Source organism: Cricetulus griseus, chromosome 4 (assembly GCF_003668045.3).
Source record: "Cricetulus griseus strain 17A/GY chromosome 4, alternate assembly CriGri-PICRH-1.0, whole genome shotgun sequence".
NCBI classification, from domain to species: Eukaryota; Metazoa; Chordata; class Mammalia; order Rodentia; family Cricetidae; genus Cricetulus; species Cricetulus griseus.
In genome coordinates, this window is record NC_048597.1 from 223155822 (window position 1) to 223170888 (window position 15067).

At 46.2% G+C, this 15067-nt stretch overlaps 1 protein-coding gene and 1 pseudogene across 2 annotated transcripts in view; both read right to left on the reverse strand.

Moving 5' to 3' along the window:
* Positions 1 to 1875: 1875 nt before the first annotated feature.
* On the reverse strand, positions 1876 to 8455 carry LOC100752676 (annotated as a pseudogene).
* A 275-nt stretch (positions 8456 to 8730) lies between these two features.
* The window catches only part of Tgfbr2 (transforming growth factor beta receptor 2), a 95456-nt gene continuing 89119 nt past the window's right edge, over positions 8731 to 15067 (reverse strand). For both annotated transcript variants that reach the window (XM_027415317.2, XM_027415318.2), the window contains 2 exons: positions 14357 to 14484; positions 8731 to 11653 (listed from right to left, as the gene is read on the reverse strand). In XM_027415317.2, coding sequence (XP_027271118.1) covers positions 11474 to 11653; positions 14357 to 14484 — 308 coding nt within the window. In that variant the 3' untranslated portion in view covers positions 8731 to 11473. The remainder of the gene's footprint in view (positions 11654 to 14356; positions 14485 to 15067) is intronic.

Consider the following 15067-nt stretch of genomic DNA (forward strand, 5'->3'; position numbering starts at 1 on the left):
TCTTAGGATTGGTGCACTGGAAGCAGTTGTGATTGGTGCAAATTAAAGTCTTACATTTGCATGCCATACCTCCTCCTTGGCTGTTTGGCTTATTTTTCCAGCCAGCTAGGAAACACCCCTCTGTGCTGCCCCTCTGCTCCTCCCAGGATGGCTGACTTGACTACTTGACATGACATTTATCATGTCTCCCTTAGGGTGACAATTGCTGTGATGAAACATGAACCATGACCAAAAGCAAATTGGGGAGAAAGGGGTTTATTTGGCTTACACCTCCACATTGCTGTTCATCACTGAAGGAAGTCAGAGCAGGAACTCAAACAGGGCAGGAACCTAGAGGCAGGAGCTGATGCAGAGGCCATGGGGGGTTGTGCTTGCTCCTCATGGCTTGGATTTTTTTTTTTTAACCTAGCACTACCAGCCAAAGTATGGTAGCAGCCCCAATGGGCTGGGTCTTTTTCCATCAATCATTAATTAGAACTTTTGGATGCATTTTCTCTGTTGAGGTTCCCTACTTTCAGATAACTCTAGCTTGTGTCAAGTTGACAGGAAACTAGCCAGCACAAGTAGTATAGGCTGAGTTGATCATGCAAAGAGGAGAAAACCACAGGGCTGGAAGGGGTGGCAGCACCTGCCACTGTTGAGGTAGTGGCAGCAGCCATAGCAATAGAGAGAAGGCAACTGAAGAGTTCTAGGGAGAAGACCACAGATAGAGACAGTGAGGAAGAGAAATGCTGGGGATGCATAAGGATGGCTGGCATACAGAGACAGTGAGAGAATGCAAAGAACAAAGTTATCAGAAGGCACAAAGCTCAATGAGACTGTAGGCCCTAGCTGCTTGAAGAAGTCAGGGAATAGCCAACCCCTAAGGGATACATCTCTAGATCCCCAAGGCTCAAGGACTATAATTTTTGAGCTGCTGTTGAGGGTCAAAGGTCCTCATGCCCAAGGTTTTGGAGCTGTGCCATAACCGGTGCAGGGCAGTTTCTACTAAGAGCTGAGGGTTGTACTAAATGCTAAAGGCTGGGCCAAGAGTTGGTATAGCCCAGAGAAAGAAGCCTCAGACATGAGCATCTAGAAATTCAGCTCTTTAATTAACTTCTAAAGCTGACAGCCATGAGCCTTCGTCATGCGTCTGGGCTTGGACCTATATGCCTCTATGTGTGCCAGCTCATTTCAAAAAGTTTGAACTTGAGGTTCTGCCAGCAATGGAAAGTGGGATACCCCTTTTCAACTTATGATTTCCATCTGTGTGGAACAAAATGACCCCAGCCAGGCGTCTGGTAACAGCATGAGCATTATGAAGAGAAAGAGAGTAGAGTATGGAGCGGGTAGGGTGTACTAACTATTGAAGAACAGCTGACCAGGCAAGCCTCTGACAGCTGAGCCATTGAGCAAAGGGTTTAAGCAAGTAAGGGAGAGAGTTTCTCGGGAAAGAATGATCCACGTAGAGGAGGTAGTAAGGTCACAGTGTGAGGATTGCATTCCCAGTTTATCCAAGGAGCAGCATGGAGCTAACTGACTGCGGCAAAGTGAATGCTGGCTGGTTGCAGGTAGCCGGCGTATGGTTAAGTCAAAGAAGATTTTGGGAGTCAGTTACACAGACTGGTGTGGGTGGGACCTAGAGTGATGTGGAAGCACACTAGGATATTTGACATGAGTGTTAGAAAAAGCACGGGGCTTGCTCTTTGCACTGGGATGTAAAAGGGGGGCAGATACAGGAATAACAGATTCTTACTATTTTTAATAAAAATTTTGCAACCCCCTCAAAAACATAGTTATTTAGTTATTACTTCAACTCCGTAAGACACACATGAAAATAAAACAGAAAAGGAGGAGAAAATAAAATGAATAGGGCAAACAGCCTGTCCCTGGCACCTCATTTACTACCGAGCATGCTTTCTGGCTCTTGAATCCATGTGGGCTCTTCCACCATGTATCTGTGACCCCGTATCTTCCACACCCACACCCTGCTTGCTTCTACTTTCTTCCTCAGCTTCTTTGAGGCAGGAGCTATCTTCACACCTTTGTCTCCACAGCACTAAAATCCACTTTGCCCTCATCTTTATTTCCTACAGCTTTCAGTCCTTGCAAAAGAATGACATTTGCATTTTTTCCAGGGTAGCCCAGTAATTCAACAGCTTCCATGGACTTAGCAATTTCACCTGGCTTATTTTTTTTTTTCAGGAGAACATTTCTCTACCAAAGCTGCAACCTTGTCTCTATATCTAATTTTGGAATCTCTAGTGTAGTAAGGATCTTTCAAGTTATCCTTTCCAGGAGGGTGAGGATAACACGAACCATCATGCAATAACCAAGTATTTCCAAATCACCACAACATGATGGGACCGCACCACCGTGCGCATCAACGCTGGTGAACTCCAGTGTGCCATCTTAGAGTCTTTGGGGATATTCCTTGGGCAGTTGAGATCAGCAAGTCCGTAGTCTAGTAAGTGCACCTCCTCAGGGTTCTTGTAGCTCAGAAGAAGGTTAGAGGCCTTGATATCCCTTGATACTCATGTTCATGGATGTTGGGGTGGTTTAAAAGAAAAATGGCTCCCAAAGGGAGTGGCACTGAAGGAAGGTATAGCCTTGTTGGAGTGGGTGTGGTCTTAGTGGAGGAAGTGTATCACTGTAGAGGCAGGCTTTGAAGTCTCATATATGCTCAAGATACCACCCAGCGTCTCAGTTTACTTCCTGCTGCCTGCAAGATGTAGGACTGTCAGCTGCTTCTCCAGTGCCATGTCTGCCTGCACGTCACCATGTCCCACCATGAAGCTATTGGTCTGAACTGCTGAACTGTAAGTGAACCTCCTCAATGAAATGTTTTCCTTTGTACGAGTTGCCGTGGCCATGGTGTCCCTTCACAGCAGTAGAACCCCTAAGACAGGTGTATTCCAGGACATCTAGATTTCTTAAGCTAAGCTGCAAGGCAGTTTTCTGAGAAAATTTGGCATTTGCTTCATATGTTTTCTGATGATCACTCCCAATTGTTTTTCCTGTTATGAAATGATTTTTACTAAATCCATTTAGACATGCTGAAGTTCTATGGTCATTTATACTTGAGTTGGAATGGAGGAAATGGCAATCAGGGATTTGATTCTAGAAGCCTCTATAGGTGGATTGATAGACATATCAGTTATTTTTGTCACTGTTATGGCAAAGTGACTCACGGGAGGAAGGACCCTGGAAGGACTCATGATAGAGAAGACACCCATAAAGTATGAAGCAAGCAGGAGTGTGGCTTAGTGATGATGGATGATGTCAATGATGATTTAATTCCGTCAGGCTGTGCTGGTACACTAGTGATTACATTTCCTAAAGCAATGCTTGCCGTGTAAAACCAAAGCACAGGACCAAACTCAAATCAGCAGGTTTCCTGGGCATTTGGGTCAAAATCAGACACATACTGGTATGGTCATGACCCAGCATAGTGGGCAGTTTCAATGAGGCATTTCAGCCAATGCAGTCTTGTCCCCAAGCTAGGGCTTGCCCCCAACCAAGAGGAGCTAGGATACAACTAGTTGCATCTCTGGCTTTAGAAGACACTGTTCACAGATTCTGTTCAGCCCCAACCAAGTTCAAGTGTGGAGCACGAGAAGCTAGGGGATTTCATCTAGAAACAACCACCTCTGCATTCCAGGTGTTTATCAACTTGGATAATCATGAGTGAGTATTTGAGGGGAAAAAAAATCCCTCATGAAGAGCCTCAGAACATGAATTGTCCCTATTATGATCCAGTATTTACTTTCAAATACTTCAACATGTCTCATTTTTTATGTATAGGGTAACTTTAATTTACATTCCCAGTAGAGACAGTCGGGAAGTTGCCCCAGTCTCAAACAGTACTCTGAAGATGGTTAGCTGCCATTTTTCCCAAAAGCTACCCTAGGAAACTCTCATTGTATGTGCTTCCCTGCATTTATTTATTTATTTATTTATTTATTTATTTATTTATTTATGTGTGTGTGTGTGTATGGAGCTTTGTGCACAGGAGTTCAGGTGCCTGCAGAGGCCAGTAAAGAGCCTAGATTCCCTGTCACCAGCATTACAGGAAGTTGTAAGGGCCAAACATAGTTGTTGGGTACCAAAGTCTAGTCCTCTGAAAGAGCAGCAAGCATTCTTAATTTCTGAGATTCATTTCCAGTCCCATCATCTACTTTTGCTTAATCAACAACAGAACTTTGTTAGCTATAATGCATGTACAGTTGGGTGCTCATTAATGTTCAAGGCAGATGTTGCCCCCTGTCTTCTAACTCAGAGCCCCTCACAGACTGCCTGGGGACATTCAGAAGCACACAGCGTAGAATTTCAAAGGATCTCTCCGGTTTTCTGTTTAACAGCCTTAGCCTAAAGTCATCCTGTCCTACTAGGTAGCCTGAATAGTTTAGGTGACCAGAATGCCACCTAAAAATTACGATGGAAGACCAGAACATGCTACAGCACATGTATCTCTCTAGCATTTGTACTATTTTGGGGTGATTGTTTTGGAAATGTAGCAATGGCAATTAAAGAAGAGGAGATCTCAAAGCTGACAAGGAGTGGGGGGTGACTGGCAAAAGAGAATGGGGAGAAGCAATGTAAACGGTAGTCGGTCATGCATGAAATTCCCAAACATTATAATAAAATAAAGGTGTGCTTTCTGCTTCGTCAGACCAGGAGGATGATTAACAAGTTATTTTTAAGTGCACCAAATATCAGGAGATATATTCGGATTAGATTATGCCGTGTGTGACTGATTGGCAGGCCCTGGAATGTGGGAAGTTCACAATCTTGTCTTGATCAGCAGTGTTTGCAAAGCAGGCCTGGAAGGCATGGCCCCCAACCCATAAAGTATGAAGCGAGCAGAAGCTAATTAGAAATGTGATAAGCAATGATTAGGCAGTTACTTCAGGGGGAAAATGAACAAGATGAGCGGATGTCAACTGAGGTAGCCTCTGCGGAAAAGATAGGCAGGCTTGTTTAGATGGAAAGTTCCCTGCCTGTCACCAGGGGAGGCAGGTTCCCTCCAGATGGGGTCATTAGCATGTCATTTGCACACAGAGTTTTCTTTAAAAAAGGAAAAGGTCACCACAACACTAGAACTCCTAGGGACCAGCAAGTCCTGCCTGCATTTAAAAGACAGTGATTGGCAGAAGGGATGGGTTCCCTGCAGAGGGTGCTTGGAGGGCTGTTGCCAACTGCTAATACTCCTGACCTCCCTTGCCAGAACTGAAATGACCAGGGTGGAACAGCCTGAAGGAGGGTCAGAAGACTTTGGCTTGTTTGGGCTGGGGCTCTCGGGTCTGAGCCCAGAGACCTTGTGCATTTGGCTGAGGGGAGGCTTTCTCTTCCTGTGCTCTGCTTGGTGGCTCCCCTCCCTTCAGTGCTGAGGGCACCCTGCCCTCCTCTGGTTTGTCTAGGGCTGTTTGAGGCTATATGTCCCCTAGAGGACTCTTGAGCCCTAGCTGGTGGTGGGATTTTGGAAAGCTGTGGAACCTTAAGGAGGTGGAGCCTCCCTGGAGAAGTGGGTCACAGGGTCCCCTTGCAGCTTTGTTGCCAGCGTCCACTTCTGACTTTTTCTTTATGAGTCTGGACACAACAGGACCACCCGCCTCCTGTTCCTGCTGCCATATCTGTAAAACCCACTGAACTAGAATAAGACCACTATCACAATACAATTTTGAGCAAGCTTTAATTATATACTGACCAGGATGACAGACTCTGGCCGGGTCCATTCCTGGATTCTCAGAAAATGAAGATGAGTCACATTTTGAAGATTCTTAAAAAGGCAAACCCATAATTCCATGGGCTTCCCACCAGGTCCAATCAGGGGCAAGTGTACATCCTGAAATACCTCCAGCCTACATCCAACTGGGTTATGGAACACCCTGACCTTCACTGCCCATGTATCTCCTGCCTGCATGTGATCAAACACATGTGGTGCATTGAGTCAAATAAACTCGTTTAGGAGAAAACAAGTGGCTTGTTACCTTCCATAAAAAAACAGCCCCTAGCATTTCAGGAAGTATCTGTCCTTGGGCAAGGGGCTTATAGGTTAGGGCATTTTTGTTTCATGGATCTCTTAGGCACAGTAATTAAAACTTAAAACATAACTGTGGCTCTCACCTATCGTTCACTGCCAACCATAATGGACTGTGTCACCTTGAACTGTAAGCCCAAAGAAACCCTTCCTCCCTGCTTGTCAGGTATTTGATCCCAGCGACCAGAAAAGTCACACAGCTCACGAAAAGTCAGATGACTGAGCCTTCCAGGGCTCTGTGTTACTGCTGCTTGCCTCACTGGTGTTCAAGGTGGACAGTTTGATTCCAGAGCCTGGCTGTCGTCATTAAAATACCCTTGTAACTGGAGTAGGAACTGAATGGAAATATCCAGATGAACATACAAAAGAAGCCAGCCAGCCTGCACAGGAAAACTGGAAGCCCATGCTTACCTGAGCTTCATCCAAGGAACAGAGCATGTGCAGAGGGTGGGGTCAGTATAGGGAGGGTCCCCTCAGGATCAAGTAGGAGAGGCAAGGACTACGAAAGCCCTGCAAAAGGCTATAGACTAGACAGTCAGAGGTTTTGGGGGCCACTTCCATTCCTGATTTAAAAAGCCGTTTCTATTTTTAGACAAGAATTGACAGCCCTCAAAACTCATTTCCTGCGATTGCCATGAAGTACTGTTATCTCCCGATGACTTGAAAAAACAAAGTCAATTTTTTGCTCATGTATCATTCAAGAAATAACATTTGTGAAAGCCCAGGCTTCACGTTCTACTGTCCTTCTAATACCCGTTGAAATAAAGGCATATTAGCTAAAAACAAAACAAGACAAAAGCATGCCTTTGATGGCTGGCATATTGTGAAACTTTGGGTACCAGATCACAGCTCACACCTGAAGAAATGCTATGCACACTCAGCACAGCTCACACCTGAAGAAACGCTATGCACACTCAGCCACTCATTCCCCCATTCTTCTCTCAGCAAGCATGTCTTCAGACTTACTAGGGGAGTGCTCGGCAGATTAAGCTGTCCAGGAAAGAACATGCTGGCTCTCCGGGAGCAAACAGACGTGGGGAGGCAGATACAAACACATAAATGTAGAAGGACTACATCACCCTATGGTGTGGCCTCTTTGCCCCACTGGGCTGGCCACTTTTAATCAGGAGACAACATTTTTGAAACACAGAAAAGCAAGCTCTCCAGTTACTCAGAATTCTGATTCCTGAATAACTGGGCTTTGCCCCTGATTGTACCTGGTGGGCCTGTGTTCTGAGAATTCAATTCTTCCTTGGGAGTGGGCATCCTCCCTGCCTCCTGGAGGAGGGAGGAGCAGGGCTAATGATCACCTAGTAAGTGTTTTGTTTATATTGTCAATACTCAGGTAGGCAGACTCTTTCTGGCCCCTGGCCTGTACCATGTGTTTCCTTCCCTGTGTTTTTAATGCTATCTAGGATATTCCTATCAATATGCATTTATACAAAGCAGCCACTTAATATCCACCAAGATGCATGGAGGGGTCTCCAAGCCCAAAACAGGAATTCAAAGCTTTGTATGGACTACCAGGGGCACACGGGCAGTCACTAGCACACTAGTAAGAGGAAGGAGAACACACGGAAGCAGACATATGTGACAATCTTGGAACATTCACGTGGGCCAAAGCAGTTCCTGGGATGGGGGGAGAGAGGCCATGCTGGCACAGCAAGAGCCACGATGGCTGGACACAGGGATGACAAGGGACAGCAGGGCTGCCAACCCCACCGCTTCATCTCTCATTAGTGGTTCTCTGTCAGGCGTTATCTTTTTGTTGTTTGTGTGCTTGTGTGAACACATGCTCGTGAGCATGCGAAGATTTGGCTGGGGAGGCCAGAGATAAACCTCCCTCCACTGCTGCTCCTTAGACCTTGACACAGTCTCTTCATGGAGACCTGGGGCTCAGGTAGGCTAGGGTGGTTGACCAGAAAGCCCCAAGGAACATGCCTCTGCCTCCCCAGCTGGGGTTATAAGCCAATGACATCACCTGTTGCTTTTTTTGCTTTGATCTGAGGGTCAAGCTTTTTTCCTTGTTCTTAAAAGACTGTCCTATCTCTCCTAAGTCTGTTGTAGAATACTCTTCTCACAATGTAAGAGCCAATTCTGTCTTCATCAGAACAGCTGTGGACTACCTACAAGGGATCTCCAAGGCTGGGTCTGCTGCCCTCCCTCACAGAAGTACAGGGTGGGCAGTGTCATCATTACATACATCTGGGAGGCGGTAACAGAAGGAGGGACAGATCCCCACCTTAGATTCTGGCCTTCCATCACCTCCTTCCCAGATAATTCTGGTCAATGCACAGGGATTTCAGGGTCTCAGGAGGTGCTGGAGTTTGCGGATGGAGGAAGGTTAACTGGAGGGGGGCTCAGTCTATGCAGCTATGGGGAAGCCATCATCCACACAGAGGTGAGACTCTTCTCCTCTCACTTACCCGGTACCATACTCCAGACGTAAGCATGCTAACTCATTTGCTCACCAAGTGGGACTTGGATGGAATCATTGCTTTGTTTTTGTCACTGGCACCATAATCTGAGGTGAGCAGACCTGGTGTGTGCCTGTGCCCAGGGAAAATGCGCTCGCAACAATGCTAAAAGACAACCTACATGGAAAAGTCAGGAAGGATTTGTAGATGCCATTTTCTGCCATGCTGCAGAATAAATAATCCAGTGTGCAAAGTGGGTTTAGCTACGGGGAATAACAACAAGGGGCAAGGCCATCCATGAACTTTTGATTTATTTGATCTACTAGATGTTTTTATTTATATAAAAGACAAATGGCATAGAATGAAAATAAGTGCTTTAGATTTTGGTATAAAAAGAATATTGTGCATTCACATTCCTATTTTAATACATGAGTATGGCTGAAGTGTTCGATAAAAGAATAAAACTTTCCCTTTATGCAGAGTAGTGAACAAAGTCAAACATTTTTTAGGAATGACAGCAATGTTATTCCTTGGTCTTTTTCTTGAATAAGATAAAATGACACAAACAAAACAAGCCACAGTAGCATGACACTGTGTTCCAGTTTCTGATGATGACCTGGAAGTGAAATCACTTTTGAACCCTAGAAATCCCACTAGTGGACCAGTATTCTACAAACTCACCACTAGAGGGCGGCGAACAACAGCTATTGGGAGGGCATCGGCAAGCCCTAAGGTGTTAAGTGGGTTTGGGGGATTTACAAGGTGCTGCACAGCACACTTCCATGGGGCAGAGTACACTTCCATGGGACAGAGTACATAGATTTTTGACCCACCCCCAACTTGATCATGTATCCAACCTTCCCCTCCCTCCCCACCCTGTGATCTGAGGCCTCCCATGGTGCAGACAGAGTAAAAGTCTCCTTGGTGGTTCTTCAATCATGTTCTTATTTGGTTGAAAATAAGTAGCTTCAAGACACATTTTAGAAAAGAGAGACTGTTGCTTGCAGCATCCACATTTGCTGAAAGATTAACAAGCTTCCTATTAAAGTTCATTCTTTGTCTCATCTGAGTGGACACAGACTCCATGCGGGACTTTTGTGTGTCCCCTATTTAGATCCTCACTCATAGCTTCTGTGGAGGTTAGGACTATGCAGAGACCAAGAACCATAAGGAAAGATTGGGAGAGAGAGAGAGAGAGAGAGAGAGAGAGAGAGAGAGAGAGAGAGAGCCTCCCTTGCAGAGGCAAAAGGAACTTATGTGCATACAAAGGAGACTTGACCTGACAGGATCACACACACGAGGTCCTCATGTCCAACTCATGATCCTCAGACAAGGCATGTGCAGTCCAACACATGACCAAAGCGAGCTGACATGAATGCACATTTCTAGTGTGTGTATGCGTGAGACGGTGCACATGTGGTGCATAGGTGTCTGGAGGTCAGAGGTCGAAGAAGATGTTGTTTGTTGGGAGACTGTTCACCCAGCCTTGGAGACAGAGTCTTCTTAGCTGACCAATAAGCTTCAAGAGATGCTCACCTCCCAGTGCTGAGATGACAGGTATGCTCCAATGAGCAGGGCTTTTTCCATGGGTCCTGGGGGATTGAACTCGGGTCTTCTTGCTTGTGAGGCACTGGTTTCTATTTGCTGAGATGTCTCTCCAGGCTTACGAATGCTCATTTCTTACAATGGATCTTGAACTGAGGCAGCTTTCATTTCCAGACTGGGGTGGGTGTGGTTAATGTGAAGACTGTTTAACACTGAGAAAGCAAGCAGCCATGTCCTCCCTAGAGGGGGAGCCAGGAACCCCCTCTCCCTCCTTATTTAAAACAGAGATTTTTTTTTCTGCCACATCTCAAATACTTAAAATGAAGGGCAACTCTTTCAGAGGCTGTGCTGACCAAGCAAAACATGGTTCAAAGTGTCCCTGGACACCGTTGTACAGGACGGGCAGTGTGTGTGATTCACATCCTGTCTTCTGTTTGGGACCCTGGGAAGATAGAACCCATTGGTGTCACTGTGGCAAGCTGGAAACTCCAGCAGGAGAGTGACAAAAATGAAACACAGTGAGCTGCAGGGACTGGGTGTGGGGTGTGCCACATTCAACAACAACAACAACTGATAACAGCTGGGAATGAGCAATAGTAACTTAGGCACAGAGGAAATGCAAACTACCCAAACTAATAAGCAGATGATGGGACAACTTCATGGGTGGGGAGACTGTCTTCTTTGATTTTGGTAGACTATGAAAATGGAAAGATGGGGCCAAGTTTCTAGGTTAAACCCGAGGGTCACAAGTCAGATGTGGGGTTTGAATGTCGATGATATCATGAAGAAAAGCAAGGCACATGGGAGGCCATGGGACACAGTGGTAGGTTGGAACTTAGCTCCCTAGCCGAAAGCATCCTCATGTAGAGGGTGATTATTGCAAAACAGAGTGTTTTGTGGCCAAAGCAGGCTGTAAGGCATGGATCCTTCTCATGCAACTGTCCCCGCAACCCCACTCTGGGGGGCATCGCATGCAATGATTGTCAAGTGCTAATGCTGTCCCGAGTCCCTTCTGCTCCATTCTGGAGCTCTCCAATAAAAGCTAATTTCCCCGGAACGTTTGATCTTTTTCTTTGTCTCCTTGCAGAGTATGGCTATAGATAGAGATATAGACATATATAGATATATAGATATAAAACATACTATTCATATTTACATACAGGCATTAATAAAGTGCAAATGTTATTGGCTGTTGTAAAAATCAATCTCATTTCCTGAGGAGGTGCTAATACAGCTTATGCCATGACAACGTCCAAGGCATAGAATGCTCTCTGTCACTTAGCCCCTGCTGCTGCTGCTGCTGCTGCTGCTGCTGCTGCTGCTGCTGCTGCTGCTGCTGCTGCTGCTGCTGTTTCTGAACATGGAGCAACTACGGGGGAAGGAGGGAGCAAGTCCTTGGTTTCCCGGAAGCATCAGTCAGGACAGCTTCCAGCTCCCTGTCTTTGGTGAGAGGGCAGCTTCTGGAGGCTTGGCCTAGCCTGCCCAGAAAAAGCTATTTGGTAGTGTTCAGCGAGCCATCTTCTGGAATCTTCTCCTGGGAGCAGCTCCTCCCAGAGAGTCTATCCGGATGCTCCAGCTCACTGAAGCGCTCTGCCACACACTGGGCGGTGAGTCGGGCCTCAGGATCATGGTCCCAGCACTCTGTCAGTGTCTCGCACACGATCTGGATGCCCTGCAGAGGAAGCGAGGTGCCCCAAGAGTATTATTGTCAGTGGTTGGTTTCTATGCAATTAGCATCAATACATTGTTATCAAATGGTGTCCTATCAGAATAGGACTCAGTCTCTCTATGAAGTAATGTGTGTGCAGATGTGTGTCAAAGGGTGATGTCAGGTGTCTTCCTCAATCACTCTCTACCTTAGTTTGTGAGACAGGGCTTCTAACTGAACCCAGAGCTTACTGATCACAGGGTTTCTCACTGAACCCAGAGCTCACTGATCACAGGGCTTCTCACTGAACCCAGAGCTCACTGACATGGGCTCCTTCTGTCAACTCTTCCTCCACACTTGTGTTACAGGTGCACACCATGGCACCCAGCTTTTTACATGGGTACCATGGATCCAAACTCAGGTCCCTATGCTCATTTGCTAACCCTTTACTAACTGTGCCATCTCTCTAGAACCTAGGGTCCACCCTTGGTGGCACACATTGTATAGACTGTAAGAAATGTATCCATTACAGGCTCTGAAAGACCCCTGTTTCCTACCTGAGGTCTGTATTCTCTCTTTCCCTTACTGTTCTCAGCCTCTTTCAGAATGTAACATGGCTGGATTATAGGTGTCTTCTGTTTGAGCAGAGATGGACACCCAAGCCCAGACTGGGACAGGCATTAGTCGGGGTTTGCTTTGTAAAAATCCCTATTTCCTAGAATGACTCAGAAGTTGTTTCCAGGACTACCAACAGTGACTCCATGGTGCTCCAGTCATTTCCAATAACATTAAGCTGGAAATGTCATGGCTGTCTTTGTATGCCAAATATACCTGATTGTAAGTTTTTTGTTGTTGTTTTGGTTTGGTTTGGTTTTGATTTTTCAAGACAGGATTTCTCTGTGTAGCTTTGTAGACCAGGCTGGTCTCGAACTCATAGAGATCCGCCTGCCTCTGCCTCACAAGTGCTGGGATTAAAGGCATTGGCCACCACTGCCCGGCTGATTGGAAGATATTTTATAACCTGTCCTTCCCCAGAGAGCTCCACCCACGGAGCCTCACCCCCATGCAGGAAAGGTTGCCCAGACAGCAAAGTGCTCTACCACAGGCTGGATTTCATTCTGCAACAATAAGAGTTTTGTTACTATTTTCAGTACTTCCAGGAAACTCAGAAGGTAAGCAAATAGTTTGAGAGGTAGAAAGAAGATCATTTCCTTCCAGGCAGAGGCCAGCAGTGCCCTTGGTGACCTCCACACAGGAGGGATAGATACATCTAACACTCTTTCTGGAGAGCTGGCATTTGCCTGCCCATACCAGCAACTTTCACAACATCTAGGGAGTTCCCCCACCCCCAGTTCCTGATGTGGAATTAATTGCATAATTCACCTAACTAATGGTATTGATTGATGGCCCTGTTAAGAGTAGAATGTTATTGTTGCTATACCAGAAACATTTATTTTGTTCTGACACAGTAATTATAGGCAGTAAATTAAATTAAATATTAAGCATTACCTTGAAATCAATAGGGCAACAAATCTCATTAAGAGAAAAAAAATGTATTATGCAAATTCTTTCCAGAATTTTATCATAATGAATAACGGCTTCATTATAAAAACTTTACAGGCGAGACCTCACGAGATGGTGGCAGGGTTTCAGTAGGACATATCACTCTGGCACCTTCTAATGCATGAGTTTTTTTCAAACAGTATTGCATTTTTAGAACCAAAGACAATTTGTCTGAGAGTCTGGTGAAGACTGTGACCCTGGGAAGCCTGGCTCACCTACTCCCTGATCACACTGCTGCCTCTGGGCCAAGGCTGGCTCCAAGCAGGCTTCCTGCCCTATTTGTCTTCCTGATTGTGCCTAGCTTGCTGTTTCTGGTTCTCACTTGAATTCCTCGTGCTTTTAGGCAAACTTACACACCGGTGGCCAGCAAGGATGAAGGACTTCATCCAAGAGAGCAATAAAGGGCTTTGCTGGGTGGAAGAGAATCACTCTTCCTGTGAGATAGAAAAACACTGTTCTAGCTCTTTCTTCATCAAGGCTCTTCCTCGGGAGTATCACACATGTGGTCAACTGTTTCTCACTCACAACCTAACCTTTCTTCCCCTCTCCTTCAACCTATGTTATGAACAGCCTTAACTTCCAATTCTTGGGAAGGAAATGACAGTGAACTGGGTGAATATCACTCAGCAGGCTGGTCTCCTGCTTCACCGGCAAGCTCCTCTCCATTGCTTTCCTGACCTCCATCATGGTGGCCAGCCTGCTCCTCCCTAGGTATGCTCATCTCCACGCACAGGCAGCAGATTGAGGGCGCCAGCCATCCAACAATCCCGCTTGCTTCCAACTGCTAAGTCTTTCTTCGTGAAGTTGAAGAACCCCAGCTTGAGAGGGAATGAGATGTAGACTCCTGACAGGAGGCACGGGAGTGGAGAGCTAGCAAAATATCTTAACCCCGAATCAAGAGGGCTTGCGGAAGGTGACCAGTGTCCTGCAGTAGTCATCCGAGAGCTCTCTGTGAATGCTATAGAAGTCTGGTGAATGCCACGGATGAGAACAAGGTCATCCACTGACACTGAAATTTTCCTTAGGAACACAAACCTAACAGGGTTTCAGGGAACCAAAGGACCCTGCACTCACAGTTAAGCTCCATCTCCCAGAACTCTCTGCAGCCCAACAATAGACTTCTCAGTGTGGACCTTCTGAGCCTTCAAAGCCAGCACTCCTTACCTGGTGGTTGAGCCAGAAGCTGGGGATTTCCGGCCTTCCTCGATCTCTCAGCACGTTGTCCTTCATGCTCTCCACACAGGGGTGCTCCCTCACCTTGGACCCAAATGGGGGTTCATAATCTTTCACTTCTGTGAAGAAAACAGGCAGACACAGGCCAGTTGAGCACAGGTAGCACATGGCCCAGGGAAGTGTGCTTGCTGAGTGCCTGGCTCGATAGTATGAGGAAATAATGGCAGAACAAGCCTGCCATGGCCAGAAGACTTTTAATGGTAGTGGATTAGAAGAAGAAGGAAGGAGTGGTGGTGGGAGGATGCTGGGAAATATTTCCCTGGTGATTGTTCAGTCCTTCTAGGCACCATGCTAATAGCTGATACCCAGGGAATAAGGCAGACAGGGACCCAGGTTTCCCATCAACGAGGGATACTCAATGAGCTTGCTCAATGAGGGGATACTGTTTCTAAGGAAGGAAACAGGTTCTTCGGATGTAGAAAAACCTTATATATTATGGGCTGAAGAGATGCGCTCAGCAGTTAAGTGCATGCACCCCTGGGAGACCAGAGTTTGGCTCCCAGCACTCAAGTCAGGAATATCCCTACTGCTTACTTTAGCTCCAGAGAATCTGATGCCCCCTTTTGGCCTTTGTAAGCATTGCATTCATGTGCATGCGTTCATATACAACATTCATATACAGACACACATAATTTAAAGAAT